Source organism: Etheostoma cragini, chromosome 13 (assembly GCF_013103735.1).
Source record: "Etheostoma cragini isolate CJK2018 chromosome 13, CSU_Ecrag_1.0, whole genome shotgun sequence".
In the NCBI taxonomy this organism is placed as follows: domain Eukaryota; kingdom Metazoa; phylum Chordata; class Actinopteri; order Perciformes; family Percidae; genus Etheostoma; species Etheostoma cragini.
This window is the reverse complement of record NC_048419.1, coordinates 16,614,906-16,632,703: the sequence shown is the minus strand read 5'-3', so window position 1 is coordinate 16,632,703 and position 17,798 is coordinate 16,614,906. Positions and strand designations below refer to the sequence as shown.

The 17,798-nt window shown below is 41.3% G+C and overlaps 3 protein-coding genes across 9 annotated transcripts in view; 1 reads left to right on the top strand and 2 right to left on the bottom strand.

The window, feature by feature from the left end:
* Positions 1-4,031: 4,031 nt before the first annotated feature.
* Positions 4,032-13,662, bottom strand: LOC117956000 (RNA-binding protein 4-like). Its single transcript, XM_034890844.1, has 9 exons — positions 13,627-13,662; positions 12,863-12,936; positions 11,949-12,128; positions 10,200-10,384; positions 9,682-9,876; positions 9,470-9,579; positions 9,003-9,278; positions 8,677-8,900; positions 4,032-8,092 (listed from the first exon to the last, which is right to left on the bottom strand). The coding sequence occupies exons 1-9, from the start codon at positions 13,660-13,662 to the stop codon at positions 7,615-7,617; spliced, it is 1,758 nt and encodes a 585-aa protein (XP_034746735.1). The 3' UTR covers positions 4,032-7,614.
* Positions 13,311-17,188, top strand: LOC117955913 (ras and Rab interactor 1-like). 5 transcript variants are annotated; one of them, XM_034890696.1, is made up of 7 exons: positions 13,360-13,575; positions 14,145-14,344; positions 14,442-14,556; positions 15,044-15,116; positions 15,290-15,381; positions 15,789-16,001; positions 16,118-16,487. In XM_034890696.1, exons 2-7 carry the CDS (start codon positions 14,147-14,149, stop codon positions 16,240-16,242), a joined length of 816 nt encoding a protein of 271 aa, XP_034746587.1. In that variant the 5' UTR covers positions 13,360-13,575; positions 14,145-14,146; the 3' UTR covers positions 16,243-16,487. The 5 variants fall into 5 exon arrangements, with proteins under 5 accessions (XP_034746586.1, XP_034746585.1, XP_034746587.1 ...); XM_034890692.1 differs by having other exon boundaries at positions 13,362-13,590; positions 14,147-14,344; positions 15,789-17,185; XM_034890691.1 differs by having other exon boundaries at positions 13,363-13,575; positions 15,789-17,185.
* Positions 17,189-17,661: 473 nt separating this feature from the next.
* dpp3 (dipeptidyl-peptidase 3) overlaps positions 17,662-17,798 on the bottom strand; it is a 9,158-nt gene continuing 9,021 nt past the window's right edge. For all 3 annotated transcript variants that reach the window (XM_034890688.1, XM_034890689.1, XM_034890690.1), the window contains one exon: positions 17,662-17,798. This exon is cut by the window's right edge. The gene's annotated coding sequence lies outside the window, so the exon portion shown is untranslated.

The window sequence follows — 17,798 nt, the reverse complement described above, 5'->3', positions numbered from 1 at the left end:
AGATTGGTTCCCGGTTGCGTGTCATCCACCACCTGATGTCAGATGTAATCAATTTGAATGTGTGTGTGTGTGTGTGTGTGTGTGTGTATATATGTGTGTGTGTGTGTGTGTGTGTTTCTACATTTCAATGTGTTGCATCATCATTACCGTTTGAGTCTTTTTATGAGCTCTATTTGTTCTTACTTGCCAACTTCTTATCATAAATTCGGCGTGGAACAATAATTTGTGGGCGCGCTTGTGTGTGTGAATGGGCGTGGCTGTGTAGTGTGTGCACTGTATGTGTTTCTTTTTTGGTAGGCTACCTGATGTCATTACTCTATTGCCAGGTACCAATGTGTTACTGCACTGGAACTAACTAATGAAAGCACTGAGCCAGACCCAGGCTTCGCATTTGGATGTAAACAAACCTCTTACACTAATGTTGCTACTTGGGGTCATGCTATACACTCTGTGTATTTTCTTCTTTTTTTCTCTACAGCTGTGCAATATCATGTAATCTCGTTACTGTCTTTTTCACCCATCTGTAGGCTGTTTAGAAAGCTGTTTTCTTGCTCTATTGTTGTCTGTCCACATCAGGTTTTTGTACAGATGCTGTTTTATTTTGTTATCTAACCTTTTCTGTTACACCCATACTGCTCTAATAGTGAAAAATGCACTCAGAGCCAGATAGAGAGGTGACTTGATGTTAGTAAAGAGGTGACTCTCAGTCTTGCCAAGCAGAAATGGTCTAGCTCCCAAGTGTATGATTTCCTCCCTGTCCTGAGCATTCGTCCTGTTCAAAATGATTCTCCTATGAAGTAATTTACACTCCAGAATAACTGGATAATTATCTCAGCAGATGTTTCACCTCCACTTGGAGCAATTAAAGACACTGCTACCGCGGAGAGGGGTTTGCTAATGTAGTGGTAACGTTTATGGACATGACAGCTAAAGGTCAGTCGGAGGAGTCAAATGAGGACCAGATCGTGTTAAAGCGACTGAGGGTAATGTCTGTCGACCAAGACCCTAGCAATGCCTGCTGTGACGACATACAGATTAATTCAGACAGCCAGAGCCGGTAGGCTTTAATGAGACGTTAAATGTCAATGTGGCTTTTTCTGCCAAATCCAAGGTCAAGTTAGACCCACAGACAGACAATATACGTATATATAGCACAAACTTTCAAAGAGAGGACAACGCTCTGCTGCACAAAAACCTAAAATCATTGCTGGGATGTACAGTTGAAAGGGGCAATAATCAATTGGGAATGAAGTTGTTTTCTATTGATTGTGTCTGTTCTATGTACATGTACTGTATGTGTGTTTGTGTGTACATGCCTTCCCACAGAGATAAACAGGGTGTTCCTTGGGTTAGAGATGAAAGGTCTCAAGTGAGCTGGTACCGTACACTAACTTAGCAGTTAGTGTTATTGTGACTGTGTTTCAGTCTGTACAACCCGACATCAAATTAAGGTGGTTCCAAGGATCACACTGCTGAAAGACGCAGAAAAAAAAATCCCCAAATTCATTGGATCTGGAATCTCAAAGTGAAGCCGGGGCTTCACACGCTTGTGATTCCAAACAAAATCGTCAGAGAATTGTATCTGCTGGCTACGCAATAACCAATCTCCCTGCAGCTATGACTCGACTACCAGCAGAGAGACTTCAGTGTTAGAAACCGTTACCACGCAGGTAGATATTCTCTGAGGTTTCTCATAAAAAAAGGCCAGCTGACATTTGCATATCTCCTTTGGAAAATTGTTGTTTCCCTCTCCTCCATTACTCCTTGTCCCAGTGGTTTGTCTTTCTCTGTCAGCTGAATGCTCTTTTCATTGTGCACTTCACTCCCAAGACGCAGCTTGATCCATCCTGGGCCAACCTGACTGTTACTGTGTCCTCTGTATATAGGTAATGCCGTTCATGTGTTTTTAGACGTTCTCTCTGTAAAGTGATCGAAGCCCCATTGGATGACGTACTGTACGTGGGACAATTTATTGCTATATCTGTGTTTGAATGGTTGTATTTTGAAGGTGTCATATTCCAGGGATGGGTGGGTGGGTTTGATGTTTGTGTCCATCTTGAGGAGGAAGGGGTTGGGGTGTGTGGGGGGAGGGGGAGGGGGGGTCAAGGGTAAACTATCACAACTGGTCTATACCAAGAGTGTCTTCATCGAGGAAGTGGACAGGACAGGGTCTGTCCTCTTCGCAACAGGAACATTTTTTTGCACCAAAGTCATCATCAAAGCGCAGCTTCTTCTTATTCAAGGTCACTACGGATGGATGATATCAGAACTGTTCTTTTGTTTTTAGAGACAAAGAAACTGTCTTCTTTTGCATGATTAAGTGTCGTCTTTTTATTGGCTTGTGTGCCCGGTAAAAGCATGACCATTGTGTGAACTCTCACTTACCGGTGTGTTTGGAAAACGTTAAGGAAATTTCTCCATGAGATTTTTTACTTACCTCTTGACATTAACGTTCATTGACATTCATTATCAACTGTTTTACAATGTAGGGTCTGGAACCGTTTGAAGGCTGCCTCGCATGCAGAAATGCAACTTGCAAGTAACCCATCAAACTTCAAACCCAGTTACCATAACTGCATCTTTGTAAAACACCATGGATGTCAATGCCAGTTATCACCTAGCTAGCTAGACATTGGAGTCTTGTAAAATCGCTCTTTATTAAAGCGTTGCTATTTTCAATACGTGTTTGAATGCTAGCTCCTTTTTTCATACTATGCCAGCAGCATCATGAGAGGTTGTGATTGAAAGTCAAAGTACTGTAATATGTGTTTGGTCTGGTCAACATTGTGTGGTGTTAACGTGTTTGCCCAGTCTCGTCCTGTCTGTTGCCATCAACTGGAATTATTCTTTAAAAGTCATCCTCTTAAAGCACGGACTGGTTTCCTGAAACCAGGCTTGGATTCACGGGAAGCTTCAACTTTATTTTTTAAACTAAATTGGAAAATGTAGGCTACACAGACCTGGACAATGGGATTAGATCCCTATGTCTTTCAGTCATGTCTTTGGACATGGTATTTTTTTTTTAAAGTATGATCCTTAATTACCTCTCCCCTGCTAAAACAATATAATGGACACAGCATAAAAACAAAAAGGAAAAAAGTTTTAGCATTTTATCTGGGGATGGATTTCCTAAAAGCATCCTCAGATTAGTTGCTCAGAGAAAACATGCTTCAACAGGTGAGTCTGTTCGAGAAAGTAATTTCTCTTGCATTCAGTTCAGCTTGCCTTTCCATTAAAGTCTAATATAAAAAGGACTCAAAACTGATCTTTCTGCCCCGGTTTCTACGTAAATTATCAGTGCACACAATATTTCTACCTGCACTCAGTTACTTTATAAAAAGGATATAGGGAGGTTAACTTCAACGGTTTGCTTGTAGTATTCCCCATAATGGAAGACTCCCAAGATCAATATCTGCTAGCTCAAGTGTCTGCAGACATGAAATAGGCTGTTGTAGTCATCAATGAAGCTACTTCACGGACTTATCTGGCAGCTGGAAACCAGAGTGTTATCAGAGCAGAAACTGCATTTCTATGTCGTTTTGCCAGTGAAAGGTGCACGACATCTATGCAGTTTCACACTCCATCCTTTGTTCATTTAGCTACTTAGAACTACTTACCATATTACCTCAGTTTACCCTCAGTATTGTGTATACTGCATTCACTACACTCATTCAGTATTCTAGTGTCTATCTGTAAACTGTTCATTGTTGTTGAGGGCATGCAACTCAGCAGTGTCTCATTAAAATGTCTTGTTCGCAGGGAATGAGGTTCCATACCTTAAAGTTCTTCTCATTTTCTTTTTTTGTATATCAAAGTATCAACAAGTTTGGATTGTTATCAAATTATTGTTTTTTATTTGAAAAGCATAGATTGATGTTTTTGGAAGAAAATGGAATAAAACGTCTACTGATGCTGAGCTCATAGTTATTTGGCAACACCTCCACTAACAATTTAAAAGTAAGAACATTAATTTGCTGGTAACCACGCTCTGATTCAAGATTATTTTTAAAATATTAACACAGAAGCTACAGTTCAGTTCAAAGTCATTTATTGATAATTAAACATGTCAAAGAACATAGGACAAAATGTAATTTAAAACAAAATGATATTTGTGTTCATTGTCATTCATACAAGTTCAATGTGGCATCAAAAATCGTCGTTTTTGGGAAGAGGGGCAGTCGAGCGTTGAACCAGCAACCGATCCTGAGCCAGGTTATTCAACTCTGAAATGAAGGGCCTACCGATGTGCTCTTACGCAAGGCACTTAATCCCGAAGTGGCCCCAGGGGCGCATTTACAAAAACTAAAACAACCCATCCCATCTAAATGTCCCACGCCCAATTCTGGCTGATTGACTGGTACTCTTGAATGACAGGCTGTTAGATACGGGATGTACTAAAAACATGCCTGCTTCAGAAAGGGTTCAGATTTAGACTTAAAGACGGTACACGATCCTCCAAATCTGGTGTGTGTGAGCGGTCCGTTTGTTGGGAGCAGGAATGTATGAGCAGAGTATTCTTGGGGGGGGGGGATGCAGGGATATGATCAGGAAAAATCGACAGCAGGAAAAAAGTTAATCTCCCAATAAAAAAGGATGAGAGACCCATTTCCCAAAAAATGAATGAAATCCTGACAAAGAAAACTCCCTGCACACAGGTAAGGAATAGGAAGAATGCATATATATGTAGCTGTGTGTTTGTGAGTGTGTACGTGTGTTTTCGGGGAGGGGCAGGAGTGTGTGGTCTGAGTGTTTACCTTAGTGGGGGGACACCCCATCGTCCACAGCAGTTTCAGGCCTAACGCTGCTGTTATCCCCATCCCACGCTACAGCTGCGTGTGGCGTACGTCCAGGGCAAGGGCTCAGATTGGCTCCCTCCCACTCTAGCTGCAATAATCAGCAAGAGGAAGAAGGTGGCTGGAGCAGCAGCAACAACAAGGCATGCAACTAACAGTTCACATGGAGAAGGTGGAATTATGTGGAAATTTAGAGAGGCTATGTGTCACTTAAACCTAACACAGCACTACCAACTCAGGTGGCGTATAAGAAATAAGATGAGTGGTACAACTAGTGTTTTACAATCACGAACGGAACAACTACTGTAAGTCATATAAAATCAGGTGCGCATTAGTATCATTTGCACATGTAGCCTGCTTTACATGAGTAAAATGAAATGAACCCAGTTACATCTAGATACACATGTGGCGCTGTCTCGGTGGAATATGAATGCAGAGAAAGCCAGTAATGCTAGTGTCAAAATTAGGTGTGTATTTCTGTTAAGATCAGAAGTGGGAAAAGGAAAGATCATCGACCCTTCTGGCTGCTGCTCAGCGGCCTTTACTAAATCCAAAACAACCCTCATATGCAACTGCAGCACCAAGACAATCACCTCCTATCCACTCAGTCAACAACCCTACACTATACACATCAGCAAACCACCACGGCACTGCATTTAGAAAAAAAGTATACACTTCTACCTGCTCAAAGCTCCAATTGTGATTACCGTTTTCTCCCATTTTTAGAATCGGCCCTTCAAATCATATGCAATGTCTGATTTTTACAGGGTGTTTAGTGTATGCAATCCCATGCCACAATGGTTCAATACATCTCACTTCAAGCATGACCATAATCAGATTACAATCAACCTTGACGGTTGCCTCTTTGTTTTATAACCAGACCGTTACAACTCAACTGTCCTACTTTGTCTCGACTATATACTATCTCCTCACTGTTTAGGAAAAAATACAATCAGTACATCTAATATTAACAGTCAATGTTCTTACCACTCAACCAAATGTTGATTGGTATTACTTTTCAGCCTAAAATAAGATTTAAAGTATTTACATGAGTAGCAAATTGTACATTTCCTGTTTTGAAAACTAGTTTATCTCTCCCTCTAAATCCCCAATAGTTTCCAATGTGGGCAGAGACTGAACAGTAGCTGAGACTGGAACAAAAGCCAATAATAGAAAACCAATTCAAAATGTAAGCAATGATAATGATTATTGCAACATCATTGGCCAAACAAAACTTGCTGTCATTCTTCTGGCTTTTATAAATTTAAATATGTACAAAACCAACAAAAGCTCATTTTCTTCAGTCTAAAAAAAACGGTCCAACTAAGTATGACCAAAAATGGGAGAAACACGTTGAGGCTTTCTCCTCACATAGGTTGCTCCGATCACAATTTTCGTGAAAAAACTGAAAAAGAAAAATGGGAATGGCAGAATGACTTTGATTCTGTCCTAACGTTTCAGAGGCAAACACCGACTTGAACCAAAACTCTCGACAGGATATATTTAACCCCTGAGTTTGTGTAGGCCTCGAGAAACACAGAGAGCCTGGGCTAAGAAAGAAAACACAAGAAAGGTAAATTATGGAAAACCACTTCAAGAAGACATCCAGGTCACATAATACAATTTAATCGCTGAAAAGGTTTCATCAGACTGTATTTTTTGCCCTGTCGTTATCAAAGTCATGTTCACACTTGACTATCCTTCGTGACTATGAAACTTCAAGCACGCAGAATCAGACTGGTAATATCCAAATTAAGTCACGCGACCTCGCCAAATTAAACAGGGAGGCCTGTGTGGACAACACATTTACTCTGTAGTCACTCTTTACACCCTGAAAGCAGATGGCCTCAAGAAAACTTGTGATGCCGGCATGCGAAATACAATCACCAAAATCACCCAGAGTTAATTTGGAATCTTAGGGACCTAAACGTCCATTTCAAAAAGGTGATTTGAGATCTTTTGAAATATCAAAAGATTCTCGTGGGACTGGCTGATCAGTTCAGTGAGGCCAGCCTGAAACAGTTTACAAGCTGGTCAACTAATCATTCAGTAAAGGCAACAAAAACCTCACTGATGCACCGCTCCATTTCAATCAGTTCAGCTTTCTTCTTCTTCAATCAGGCAAACAGACTAGCAATTACAAAGGGGTCAAGCAGAATTTAAACAGAGGCCTGTTACATACTCCACACAGGGTTCTCCTGCGCCAACAATAGTGTGTGTTTGGATGATATTTTTATATTAATAATTGTTATCTTAGAGACATATGGATCTCTAAAAGTTGTGTTTAATAAAGAAGGCAGCAAGTTTAATACATCTTGTTAGGGAGCCAGAGGGATGAACATTTTTAAATTCATCAGTTTGTTTTGGACTGCTTATTTTTTAACAGTTTTTCCAGGAAACGCGAATTTGGTGCACATTTTTATGTAGAGTATATAAAAGGCCTTGATTCAGTACAAACAAAAGGCTTCTCTTATGATCCTACCCTGGCCTCCAAGTCCAACTTTGTCCCAAGAAACATTAAAGCTCCTTTAACATCCAACAAAAAACCAGCTGGGCCTCCATAACGTCTAACACAAACTCTGAATGCTTGACAATATTCCAATATTAGTTGTCCTACTTAGACACACAGCCATAAACTGACAGGCAGGCAAGAGACTAGGTTAAGATGAATTACATTCAAACTTGCATTCGACCTGGCTCCCTCTCTGGTTTTCCTTTAAAACGGTCCCTTATGTAGATATACATGCACACACACGCGCACACACACAAACACACACAAACACACACATCTGCTTTGTGGAAGGAGTGTGTGGGGGTGGGACTATCGATAAGGGGGTTCTGGCGTGTGGTAAGGGTAATCATGGCGCTGGGGCATGGGTTGCCCGTGTGCGGGTGTCTGCTCATACGGTGTGGATGTGGAGTAGCTTCCCGCTGCTGCATAAGCTCCTGATGAATCATATGCTCCCGGTGCCCCGTAGCCTCCAGATGCATCATAGCTTCTTGACGAGGCCTCGTAGTTTCCAGATGAAGCATTGTAGCTCCCTGATGAGGCATAACATCCCGAAGTGTCATATGTTCCTGGCGCTGCATAGGCTCCCGGTGCTGCGTACGTTGGGGGCGCCGCATACGTCCCTGGGGGTGCAGTGGCTGTGGTGGAGGCCTGTGCCTGTGTGGTAGCCGGTGGCGGTGGAGGCGGAGGAGGAGGATTGGTGTAGGCATACTGGAGGTACTGGTACTGTTGCTGGTATTGTTGATACTGTTGGTATTGATGCATTTGCTGGTAGTACTCTGTGTAAGACCTAGAGTGCAGTTTACAGATGAAGAGGTTAAGTAGAAGAAAGGAGAGTAGAAACAAAGCAAAGTTAGTCTAAAAATCACATCACACATGAAATAATAGTAGAGATGTGATTTTTTTGTATAGTTTTTTGTAAAGCACTTCACAATAATTTTAATGTAATATTTTTGTTGTTCTACACTACGGGTCAAAAGTTTGGGGTTGCATGGAAATGTTCCATTGCACTCCATTATAGACAGAATACCAGCTGAGATCAGTTGCATTGTTTTTATAACCAGGGCAGCAGTTTTAACATTACATTGTCCAAAACTTTGTTTAACTGCAAAACTGTTCTCCATTGTTTTCTCAGTTAGTTTATTTTTAAATTATATCAGATTAGTAAACATTATGTGCCTTTGGAACACTGGATGAATGATTGCTGATAATGCATTTTAGATCAGCTGGTATTCTGTCTATAATGAAGTCGTATGGAAATTTGTAATTAAGCCCAAACTGTTGACCAATAGTGTATGTGCAAGGTGAAGCAGGGGTAACATGCTTTTATTTTTCTACTGCCTCCATCCTTAATCGAACATGTGTTATATGTACCTAGCAACAGGATCTGACCCTTCAGGAGTGTTAGTGGCTGCTGGAGGCTCTTCAGGTGCTCCAGGTGGTGTTGGCAGCAGGGCGCGCCGCTTAGGTCGTATCTGAGCAAAAGAACCCGGAACGGGGTCCGGTAGGAGAGGGGCTCGATTTCCTCTGATTGGGCTGCGGTCCCGCTCACTGTCTGCAGATGCTGCCTTTCTCCCTGCCTGCTGCTCAGCCAGAACCTTCAATTCAAAATTTCAGAAAATATACATGAAAGAGTACAACGCAAAAACATACACAGAAGAAAACATGATACATTTTTACTCAAATAAATGTTAAAAAACCTTCTGTCCCTCCTGAAAGAACTTGGCTCTTGCGGCCTCAAAAAGCGTTGTTGGATCTGGTCCAGTTTGTGGCTCTACTTCTTCAACAACGGCCGCAGAATTGTGATTGGCCATATCTTGGTAGACCTGGTCAGCAACGGTTCCATATACCTGGCTGGCAAGGGCACCGTAAATCACTCCATCTGCACCTTTAGCGCTTGTAATGCCCTTCAATGCAGCGTAGGTGGGGTCAAAGGACGTGGTGTTGTAGAATGAGTTATGGACACTTTGTTGAACCTGCGAAGAAAGATGAGAAGTGACATTTCCTCAAACCTGATGATAATAAAAACAATTTGTAGAATACATTTAATAACAATATTGGTAAGTGAAGTGTGAATACCTGTGACAGTTTATAAACTCATGAGCTCGGCTATCACAAGTTAGATGTTTTCAAATACAGTGGATGCCCTGCTGGATAATTAACTTACTTGTATGGGGAGTCCAGCCGCGGCTGCGGCCGCTGCTGCTAGCACGGCTGCTTGACTCTGATGGTGCTCTAGTGATGGAGGTGGTCGCGGAAGAAGGCCCTCCCTGCCACCTGCCAAAAGAACGGTTGCAGAAACATGATGAGAACATTAGTTGTGTTCAGCATTTAATTGTACGCAAAACACTTAAAAACAAATGGATCCTTCATCTTTACCTGCTATACCACCCGCAAAGTTGTTTGAATTTCCGGCCATGGCAAGCTGGTTAATCAAAGGTTGGGCTTTGGAAAGCTCTACGGCCAACTGACGGCCCTTGAACATGGTCCCATGGAGCGCGTCAATGGCTACCAGCGCTTCCTCCTTCCGCTCCATATGCACAAATGCATAGCCAACATTTGAGCATAATCTGGCTGCAGAGTATAATGGAATCAGAGAGACCGGTTTTAGCATGAGACACTGATTTAAAAAGAAAATTCATCCAAGACATATTTTTTTATTGTTGCTTAAGCATTATTAATTTCACAGATTTAACACTTTGTCAACTGTCTACATATAGCACTGTAGTCCGACGATAATTTGAAGATTAGTGTTACCTTAAAACTACTCTACTTATGCAAACCAGCTCATTTCAATTCATTAGAACTTCTACAAAATATTTTCTTCAACAGGTCATTAAACCCCTGCATACATATGTGTTGTACCATCAGTATTGGGGACATGCATTATAATTCACCTTTGACTTTATCACAGTCTAAAACTCTTCCGAAGGTTGAAAACAGCCCGTGCAGGTCGTCTGCTGAGCATGTTGCCGCGAGGTTCCCCACAAACACTTTAGTGGAGTTGGGTGGGCGAGCACGTGACTCCTCAACCACCAGGGGCCTGCCTCTATACTCTTTGCCATCAAGATGTCGTATGGCCCTGTGAGATTGCCAACAAGAAAGGATTTGCATCATCACATGTGCAGCAGAAGACAGTAACACTGCAGGCATTTTAACTGTGGTTAAAAAGGAATAAAAACTATTTGTAGAACAGAAGATATGAAACTAAAACCAGCCAAATCCAGTCTCTTTTTAATACTACTGATATATATCATTGGCATGTTATGCGTCAAACTGCACATCAAAGAACCCAAAGTCTCTGAACTAATCCGTTTTTGGTTCTGCAAGGTCCAAAACCTTTAGTTATTATGTCAAAGTTTTCCAAATACTGCAGCAGTAAACCCAACAGGGCTGTCAGTTCTATTTAGTTCTGTTTTTGTAAGTTTCACTTACTGTTTAAAACATTGTCCAGGTTAGTGGGGATGCACAGCGTTTAAAACCAGCATAAAAAAAGCAAAGTAATGTTCCCTCAGCCTATTGTTTGGTTGCTAAACAAGTGATGTTAATCACCTGTGCAACATACCTCAAGTTGCTGGATTTTTGTAGCGGTGGTTAGCTAGCAATTAAGACCACTGACGGCTACGTTATAGTTTATATTTTGGCACAATGTTACGTTTATGTAGACCGACCTAGCCATTTTTCTTTAAAAATAATCCAGTAAGCCATTCAGTTCAGTTGCCTTAGCTTGCAAAGATGCAGTTTTAATGTTATCCTAACCGAACGCCAAGACAAAGCAAAGGCTGAGTTTACTTGATATCACCAGTTTATGTTTACTTCTAAGTTTCTACAGTGTTTAATGCATTTAGAACATGGACTTGCATGTTCATGTCAAGTATAAAGCCAGAATGAATGCTTCTATAGTGTGTTGTAATGACAAAGTAGTGGTCATGAAGAGTGAAAATATGTTCTAAGACATTACAACTCGTGTTATGTGTTTGAAATTGTTCATTAAGGTTAGCTAAGTGTGATATCTTTCAAGCTGAATGGACTCACAGTAGTAAAACTAGTTTTATTCTGTTCCAAAGACTGAAATAGAACTGTATTTGAGAGAAATTACACTATACCCTTGAATGTTATGTAAAACATGATGCTTTTGAGAAACCATTGCAAAGAAAGCAAACTGTTGCTAAAATGGAACAAGATACTGTGTTCACTTAGGTAACGTTACTGTTGTATAATCTGTTCATATGGGACCATGCTCAGCACACATAACACCAACAATATCTTCTCATGCTGAAAAGAATCCTTAACATAGATGCACCTTTCAGTTAAGTTGTTTTATCATAACATCCATTAGTATGTAGTTCGTGCATTAAAACATTGTTATATTGTAACATTTCATGTAGTTTGTTTCCCCCCTGTCCATAATTATTTTAATTTTATTATTATTGAAAGATATTTCTATTTAGCGTGTTCAAAACTGACTAGATGGACTGTAGTACTGGAGTCAAATTTAGCAAAATAACTCGCAATTTATGAGCATGGTGGCAAAAACTAGCAGTTTATATTCAAACATTTTTTTCATATCCCAAACATATGTCAGATCAGTTCGAGAATAGCAATCAATTCATACAATCTAATAATGGTAATGAACAGTTAAATACCTGTCTGCTGCCCCCTCTCCCTTCAGGGTAACGAAGGCATACTGTCTGAGTAAAGAGCAGGTGTTGATCTCTCCATATGGAGCAAAGAGCTTGTTTAGCTCGTCTTGAGTTGCATCTAAAGGAAGGTTCCCCACAAACAACTTAACGTTCTCACCGCTCATCTCTGTATCAACTAGGCATCTGTGAAAGAGAAAACAGGATGCGTCGGTTAAGTTTGATCCTTTGGATAGCGTTAACGTCAACGTTAGCTAGCTAGCTAACGCTAGCTGTTTGGTTACTGAATCTTAACAGAAAGATCGCACTTTCTGTCGAGTGGCTTAATCATAGTTACTTTATTAAGATGAAGTGATATTGCCAGGTGGTGTTATTTTTTAATACAATTATTACAATGCCATCTGGTAAAAAGCGTATTGACGTGAGCTAACCGGGATTTTTTTTTAACTAAGACTGTTAACTTTCGCGGCGCAAACTGATCCAATGAAGTTAGAGCCAGTCAGTTTAGCTGCCAAGTTAGCTAGCGTTTACATAGCTAATGCCAAAATATGCAAAATAGGTAAAATACCTTGATTTAATGGTAAGATGTAAACCGTTACACGACCAACAGTTAGCTAAAAGCTACGGACACTACTGGCCATTTTGTTAAACGCAGACATTAATAATGTAGCTACCTAACGTCAGCTTAGGTGGCTAGCTTAGCTAACGTTAGCAACATCGTTAATATTTGCTAACCTAGCTAGCTTGTGGTTTAATCCTAGTGATTGAAAAAAATTGCTTAAACTAGAGCTCAATCACTGGTGTGAGCTATCATAGACTATATTAACTACGGTTTACCTGGTTGTGTTTTCAATTTTGTACAAATAGGAGGAAAAGTATTATAATGATGCTAGCATAGTAACGTTACACAGTCTTCTTACCCAACGCGGTCCTGGAGCTGTATTTCAAAACTAACGTCACATCCGGCTCCGGTTTCATGAGGTGCGCTGGCAGACTTGGGGCGCAGTTTCAACGGGTTTGATCTTAGGCTAAGTGCATCAATGAGTTTGCAGGGTTGCACGGTTTGCACCTACATATGGCTTGTACTTTGCACCGGTTTGCACAAGATGTCCAAATATTAGCTAACCTTGCGTGTTGTTGGTGTTGTTATTAAACTGTTGTTACTACTTCAATTCAGAGTGACTGAGGGACAGGTCTACTACTACTATACTACTATAGTAGCCTACTCTGCTACATTTATAGCTTATAGCGTACAGTTACTAGTCTACTTTGTAGGCTAGATTCAGATCGATAATAATAGGCCCACATAAAACAACCAGAATGAGCCCCACCAATACCTGCTACATTTAAGTAGACCTACACAAAGAATCAATTATTCAATTAAACTTCTGCTATTACGGCTATAGTTAGACGCATATTAATTCGACAACCAATTAATCCGTTTCGGAAAGGTGATCTGTGACTGTTTCCAGGTGAGTCGGAGGGGAGGAGGAGCCAAAATACAGATCTCATACACATCTCCGGATGTGGGAACAAGTACACGTCTTGACAGGCCAAAGTGGAAGAGGAGTTGAGTTTTTATTTTAGTGAATTCGATGGAAGAATAACTGGAGCATTTGAAAACGGGGCAAAGAGTACAACGAGCCAGGTGATGTTAAAATTAGAATCGCGCAAGTTGACTCACAATTGTTGTGTAATTGTACAGGAAGACTGTGTGCATCCTAGTTTTAAGAGGAAATGTGTAAGTTTTACAGGAATGCGCACTGCGGACCCAGACAGATGTTGACATGTAGACTGCGGTGAGACTTTAAAGGGGAACAGAGCCAGATCTTCAGAATCATCGCCTGAAACCAACAATATCATTGCTTCTTTTTCTTTTATTTCTATTTAATGTTGCATATTTTTGGAGTTAGTGTGTCTAGATATTTAAAAAGTCTGTTTCCGGCTTTGCAACTTAATTTAAGCTCTGTCTTTACCAAGCCTGGACTTGCTGTCCCTGTGTGTGTGTGTGTGTGTGTGTGTGTGTGTGTGTGTGTGTGTGTGTGTGTGTGTGGAGTCATATCCCACAGGGCGAGAAATTACCACCTGTAGGGCCTACACATAAACTATGGGAGTGCATGCTTAGTGGCAGCATAATCATGGGTGTACTTTTTGGTGTGTGTGTGTGTGTGTGTGTGTGTGTGTGTGTGTGTGTGTGTGTATAGATGGCACAAGAAGAACCGCTGTATGATTTCCCAGAGCCCACCCAGCCGTCAGAGCGCAAGTTAGGTAATCAAAGAGGACACGGCTCTCTGAGAAGCATCAGTGTATTGGACCGTCTCCTGCTCACAGTTCCTGTCTGGCTTCAGCTGTCCATCAACCCTGCCACCGCACTGCACATACTGCAGAGGGAGCCTCCTGGGGTCAGAGCCACATACACAAACTAGAGAAAAGTACACCAAATGTTATACAAACACACATACACACAGTCAATCAGTAATCACTTGTTTTGTCCTGCAGACCTTTTTGGTGCGTAAGTCTCGCACGTCCAAGAAAGACGTGCTGTGTGTCCGCTTGACAGATGACAGCTTGCCATCGTTTGTTCAGCAGCTCGGCATCCGGCAGGAACACTCCAGTAAGAATACCACCTGTATAGAGCTGTCCTCTTGTGATCAAAACACTTTTTACTAGGTGGAAATGGGGTCCATGACCCTCAGTGTCTGACCCCACTGAAACGGAATCTGCCTTCTTTAGAACCCAAATGTATAGTCAGTACCTGTGTAATCACATACCAAGATCTTGCATCAAAACAAAGAGCTTTATGTCAACAGATTTCCCCAAACCATTTACATTTGTTACTGTGCTTATTTCAGTCCATTGACAGCCATTAATGTGTGCTTTGTATTATTGCTATTCATGATCTAAGTGATGTACATTTTGAAATAACTGTTCCTGGTTCACCTGCGAGTTCCGGGAATGCAGGAAATCAATTAAAATGTATGTACACTTTATAAAATGGCAAACACAGCTTTTCTCATGGTATTTACACATGACTACATCTCACTACCATTCTCTCACTCCAAAAATCCCTGGACCTTAACATTTTTCTCACCCCCGCCCAGCTCTGTCCCTGGAGACCTCAGCCATCAGCTTCCCAGATCTCCCACGACTCATTTCCTTCTACTGTGTCAGCAGGTGAGTTCTTGTCTCTCATTACCATTTGCTTCAGCCGTTTCTTTTGCTTACCTTCACTTCCTCTACAATATGTTATCTGTTTTTCCTATTTTTTCCACATTGATCACTGTCAATATTTATTGATCTGTAAGAACTAATATTGCTTTAAAAATTTTATATTATCTGTGCATCAGAGATGTATTACGCTTCCCTCTGGAGCTTCCTGAAGCCATCGCAAAGGCAACATCCCACAAAGAGCTCGAGTCAATCTCACACATGGGAATAGGTTGGTGAACACAACTTCTTGTTTCTTGACAGTAGATTTTGTAACGTCAGCCTCAAATACGTTAAAGGACCTTAAAGGATTTTTTTGCACACAAATTGCCTACATTACTATTATTACCTCCCAGCTGCTGGGTAACAAACATAAAATGTGTTGTTTTCCTTTTGTCCATTTAAGAAATTAACGTTTCCTAATGAATCATGGTAAATATCCCATGAAATATAGTCTTTGATATGCTAGGATGTCACCATTTTTATTAGGACATGTTTTATAGTCATCAAGAGGTTTTATTTTGGCACCTCTTTGCACAAAGGAAGATATGTAAATTGCTTAAAATATACCAATTACAAAAAAAACTGTTTCACTTTAAAGAACAAAAAAAAAAAAAACCATCTATATTGTTTTTATAGAATTCTGGAATTCACACCTAAACATCCGTGGGCCACGGGTGGCCCCTAAGACCCAGGAGGACAAAGAAAAGAAGCCCGAGGCTGTAAATCCAGTCCCCCCCCCTGCTGCCCCACAGACCAGCTTGGCAGCTCAGTCTGATTCAGTTCCCGAGCTCGACTCAGCCAACCAGCTCAAGAAAGCACCTAAATCAGACACCGCCACCAAACAATCAGGTTCCAATCCCACCTTGTTCCATGAGTTTTGTCCAATCACCACACGCAGCCCCGGAGAGCTGGACTATGGCTCCAGCCAGGGCGCTCTCTGTTTCATCAACCCTCTTTTCTTGCAGTCCCAGAACGCTTTGTCCAGACGGCGCATGTTCAAACACAGCCTCAAGGTTCGGATTTCCACAGAGTCATCGACCCTTCTTTCGCCCCCGCTTGCTCCTCCACCTCCACCACCTCTGATGCCTAAAACCAAACGTCAATGTAAAGCTCAGAAACAGGGACAAGGAACCGTCCATCCCTTGAAAGGTCTTTTACACGGTGAGAACTCAAATCAGGACACCCCCAGTGAGGCCCAAGTTCAGCCTCCCACAGTAACTCTTCACCTCCAGCCTAAGGTGCAGGAGCAGGGCCAAACACAAATGCACCAAGGCCAAATGGAAGCTGGAATCAGGGGGGACACAACTCAGTTACCAACAGTCATGGAGAATCTTCCAGACGACTCAGACTACATGCAGCCGTCTCCAATGATCAATTTCTCCCTTTCTCCCTCCCTCCCTCCTTACCTCTCCCCATCGGTTTCTCGCAAGGCGCCTCCCCTTTTCCCCAAAGCATCTCCGTCCCTCTTTCCTCAGGACTCTCCCGGTGCTTCCCCCCCCCTCTCGCCTCATCAACCCCCATCTCTTTCTCCCAAGGCCCCCTTTTCCCTCTCTCCATATGACTCACCCAGCGCTTCCCCCTCTCTTTCACCTTACCAGTCCCCATCTCCTTCTCTCGCAAACTCTCCATCCTTCCCTCAGCTGGCAAAGCAGGCCTATCAGACACCTGCTACTCCTTCAAGACCAGATCAGCAAAGATCAGAGAGAGAGGCTGAGGAGGAGGGTGCAGGTGCTGAGGGAAATAAGGATGAAGATGATGAGACAAATGAGGATCTGGTTTTACAGAGGACCGCTGCCTCTGTAAACGACACAGACAGTTGCAGTTCCTTCAGCAGTCTTGAGGGAGCAGCAGAGACTCTACCTCACTCAGCCCACCAACTGGACAATGGTACAAGCCTCTAGTGAACAACTGAATTAAATTATCAAAGTAATGTGTAGAATTCTTTAAATATTTAATGATGATTCTAGTTTTGTATGTTTTAACCGCAAACTGTGTAAACTTATTATGCTCACACCAATAATTTTCTGAAACCAAACCAAAAATGTCCAGTATTTTGTGAAAATTAAATTAAGGAATTTTAGACTTGAAACTTCATTGGGTAAGCACAACAGTTAATCTTAAATTGCCTTTATTTTGTGCACCAAAGATACAAATTAAAATTACATCAAAACTATTATTCTGACATGTAATGTAACAGCAGCAACAACTTAACTGTAGAAACAGGATCATTCACATCATCCTGTTAAGTGACCATTAAATAGGATGATCCGGTTGTTTCTACAGTTAGATTGTTGCTGTTCAGCATTAGATCAGAATATTAAATAATTTAAACAGACTTTCAGACTTCAACTACACATTTCATTTTTCTAAAGGTCTTACTTCGAACATCAAGGATATTTCTAATGTTATTGAAATATATTGAAATTCAATTCCAGATTGTGGGTGAATTTCATATATATGAAATGAGTAAATGTGTAATGGTTCTGATAGAAAAAAATACCACTAAGACCTTATGAAACACATTTTATTTGTGCAGATTCAACACTACATTTCTTACATATAGCGTTTTAGGCCTTTCATACAGACAAATATTTTATACAGCCAAGTAATCAGCCATGACTTTTTTTTATACCAAACCTGGCAAAA

Bases quoted from the DNA above. Each gene is read 5' to 3' on its own strand.
- LOC117956000 (XM_034890844.1), bottom strand. From the start codon at position 13,662: ATGCACACAGTCTTCCTGTACAATTACACAACAATT. The intron at 9,580-9,681 runs GTAAAGATGAAG...TTCTTTTGGCAG, and splicing joins CTTTGCGGGTGGTATAGCAG to GTGGCAGGGAGGGCCTTCTT. The intron at 9,279-9,469 runs GTAAGTTAATTA...CTTTCTTCGCAG, and splicing joins CGGCTGGACTCCCCATACAA to GTTCAACAAAGTGTCCATAA.
- LOC117955913 (XM_034890692.1), top strand. From the start codon at position 14,147: ATGGCACAAGAAGAACCGCTGTATGATTTCCCAGAGCCCACCCAGCCG. The intron at 14,557-15,043 runs GTAAGAATACCA...ACCCCCGCCCAG, and splicing joins CATCCGGCAGGAACACTCCA to CTCTGTCCCTGGAGACCTCA. The intron at 15,382-15,788 runs GTTGGTGAACAC...TTGTTTTTATAG, and splicing joins AATCTCACACATGGGAATAG to AATTCTGGAATTCACACCTA.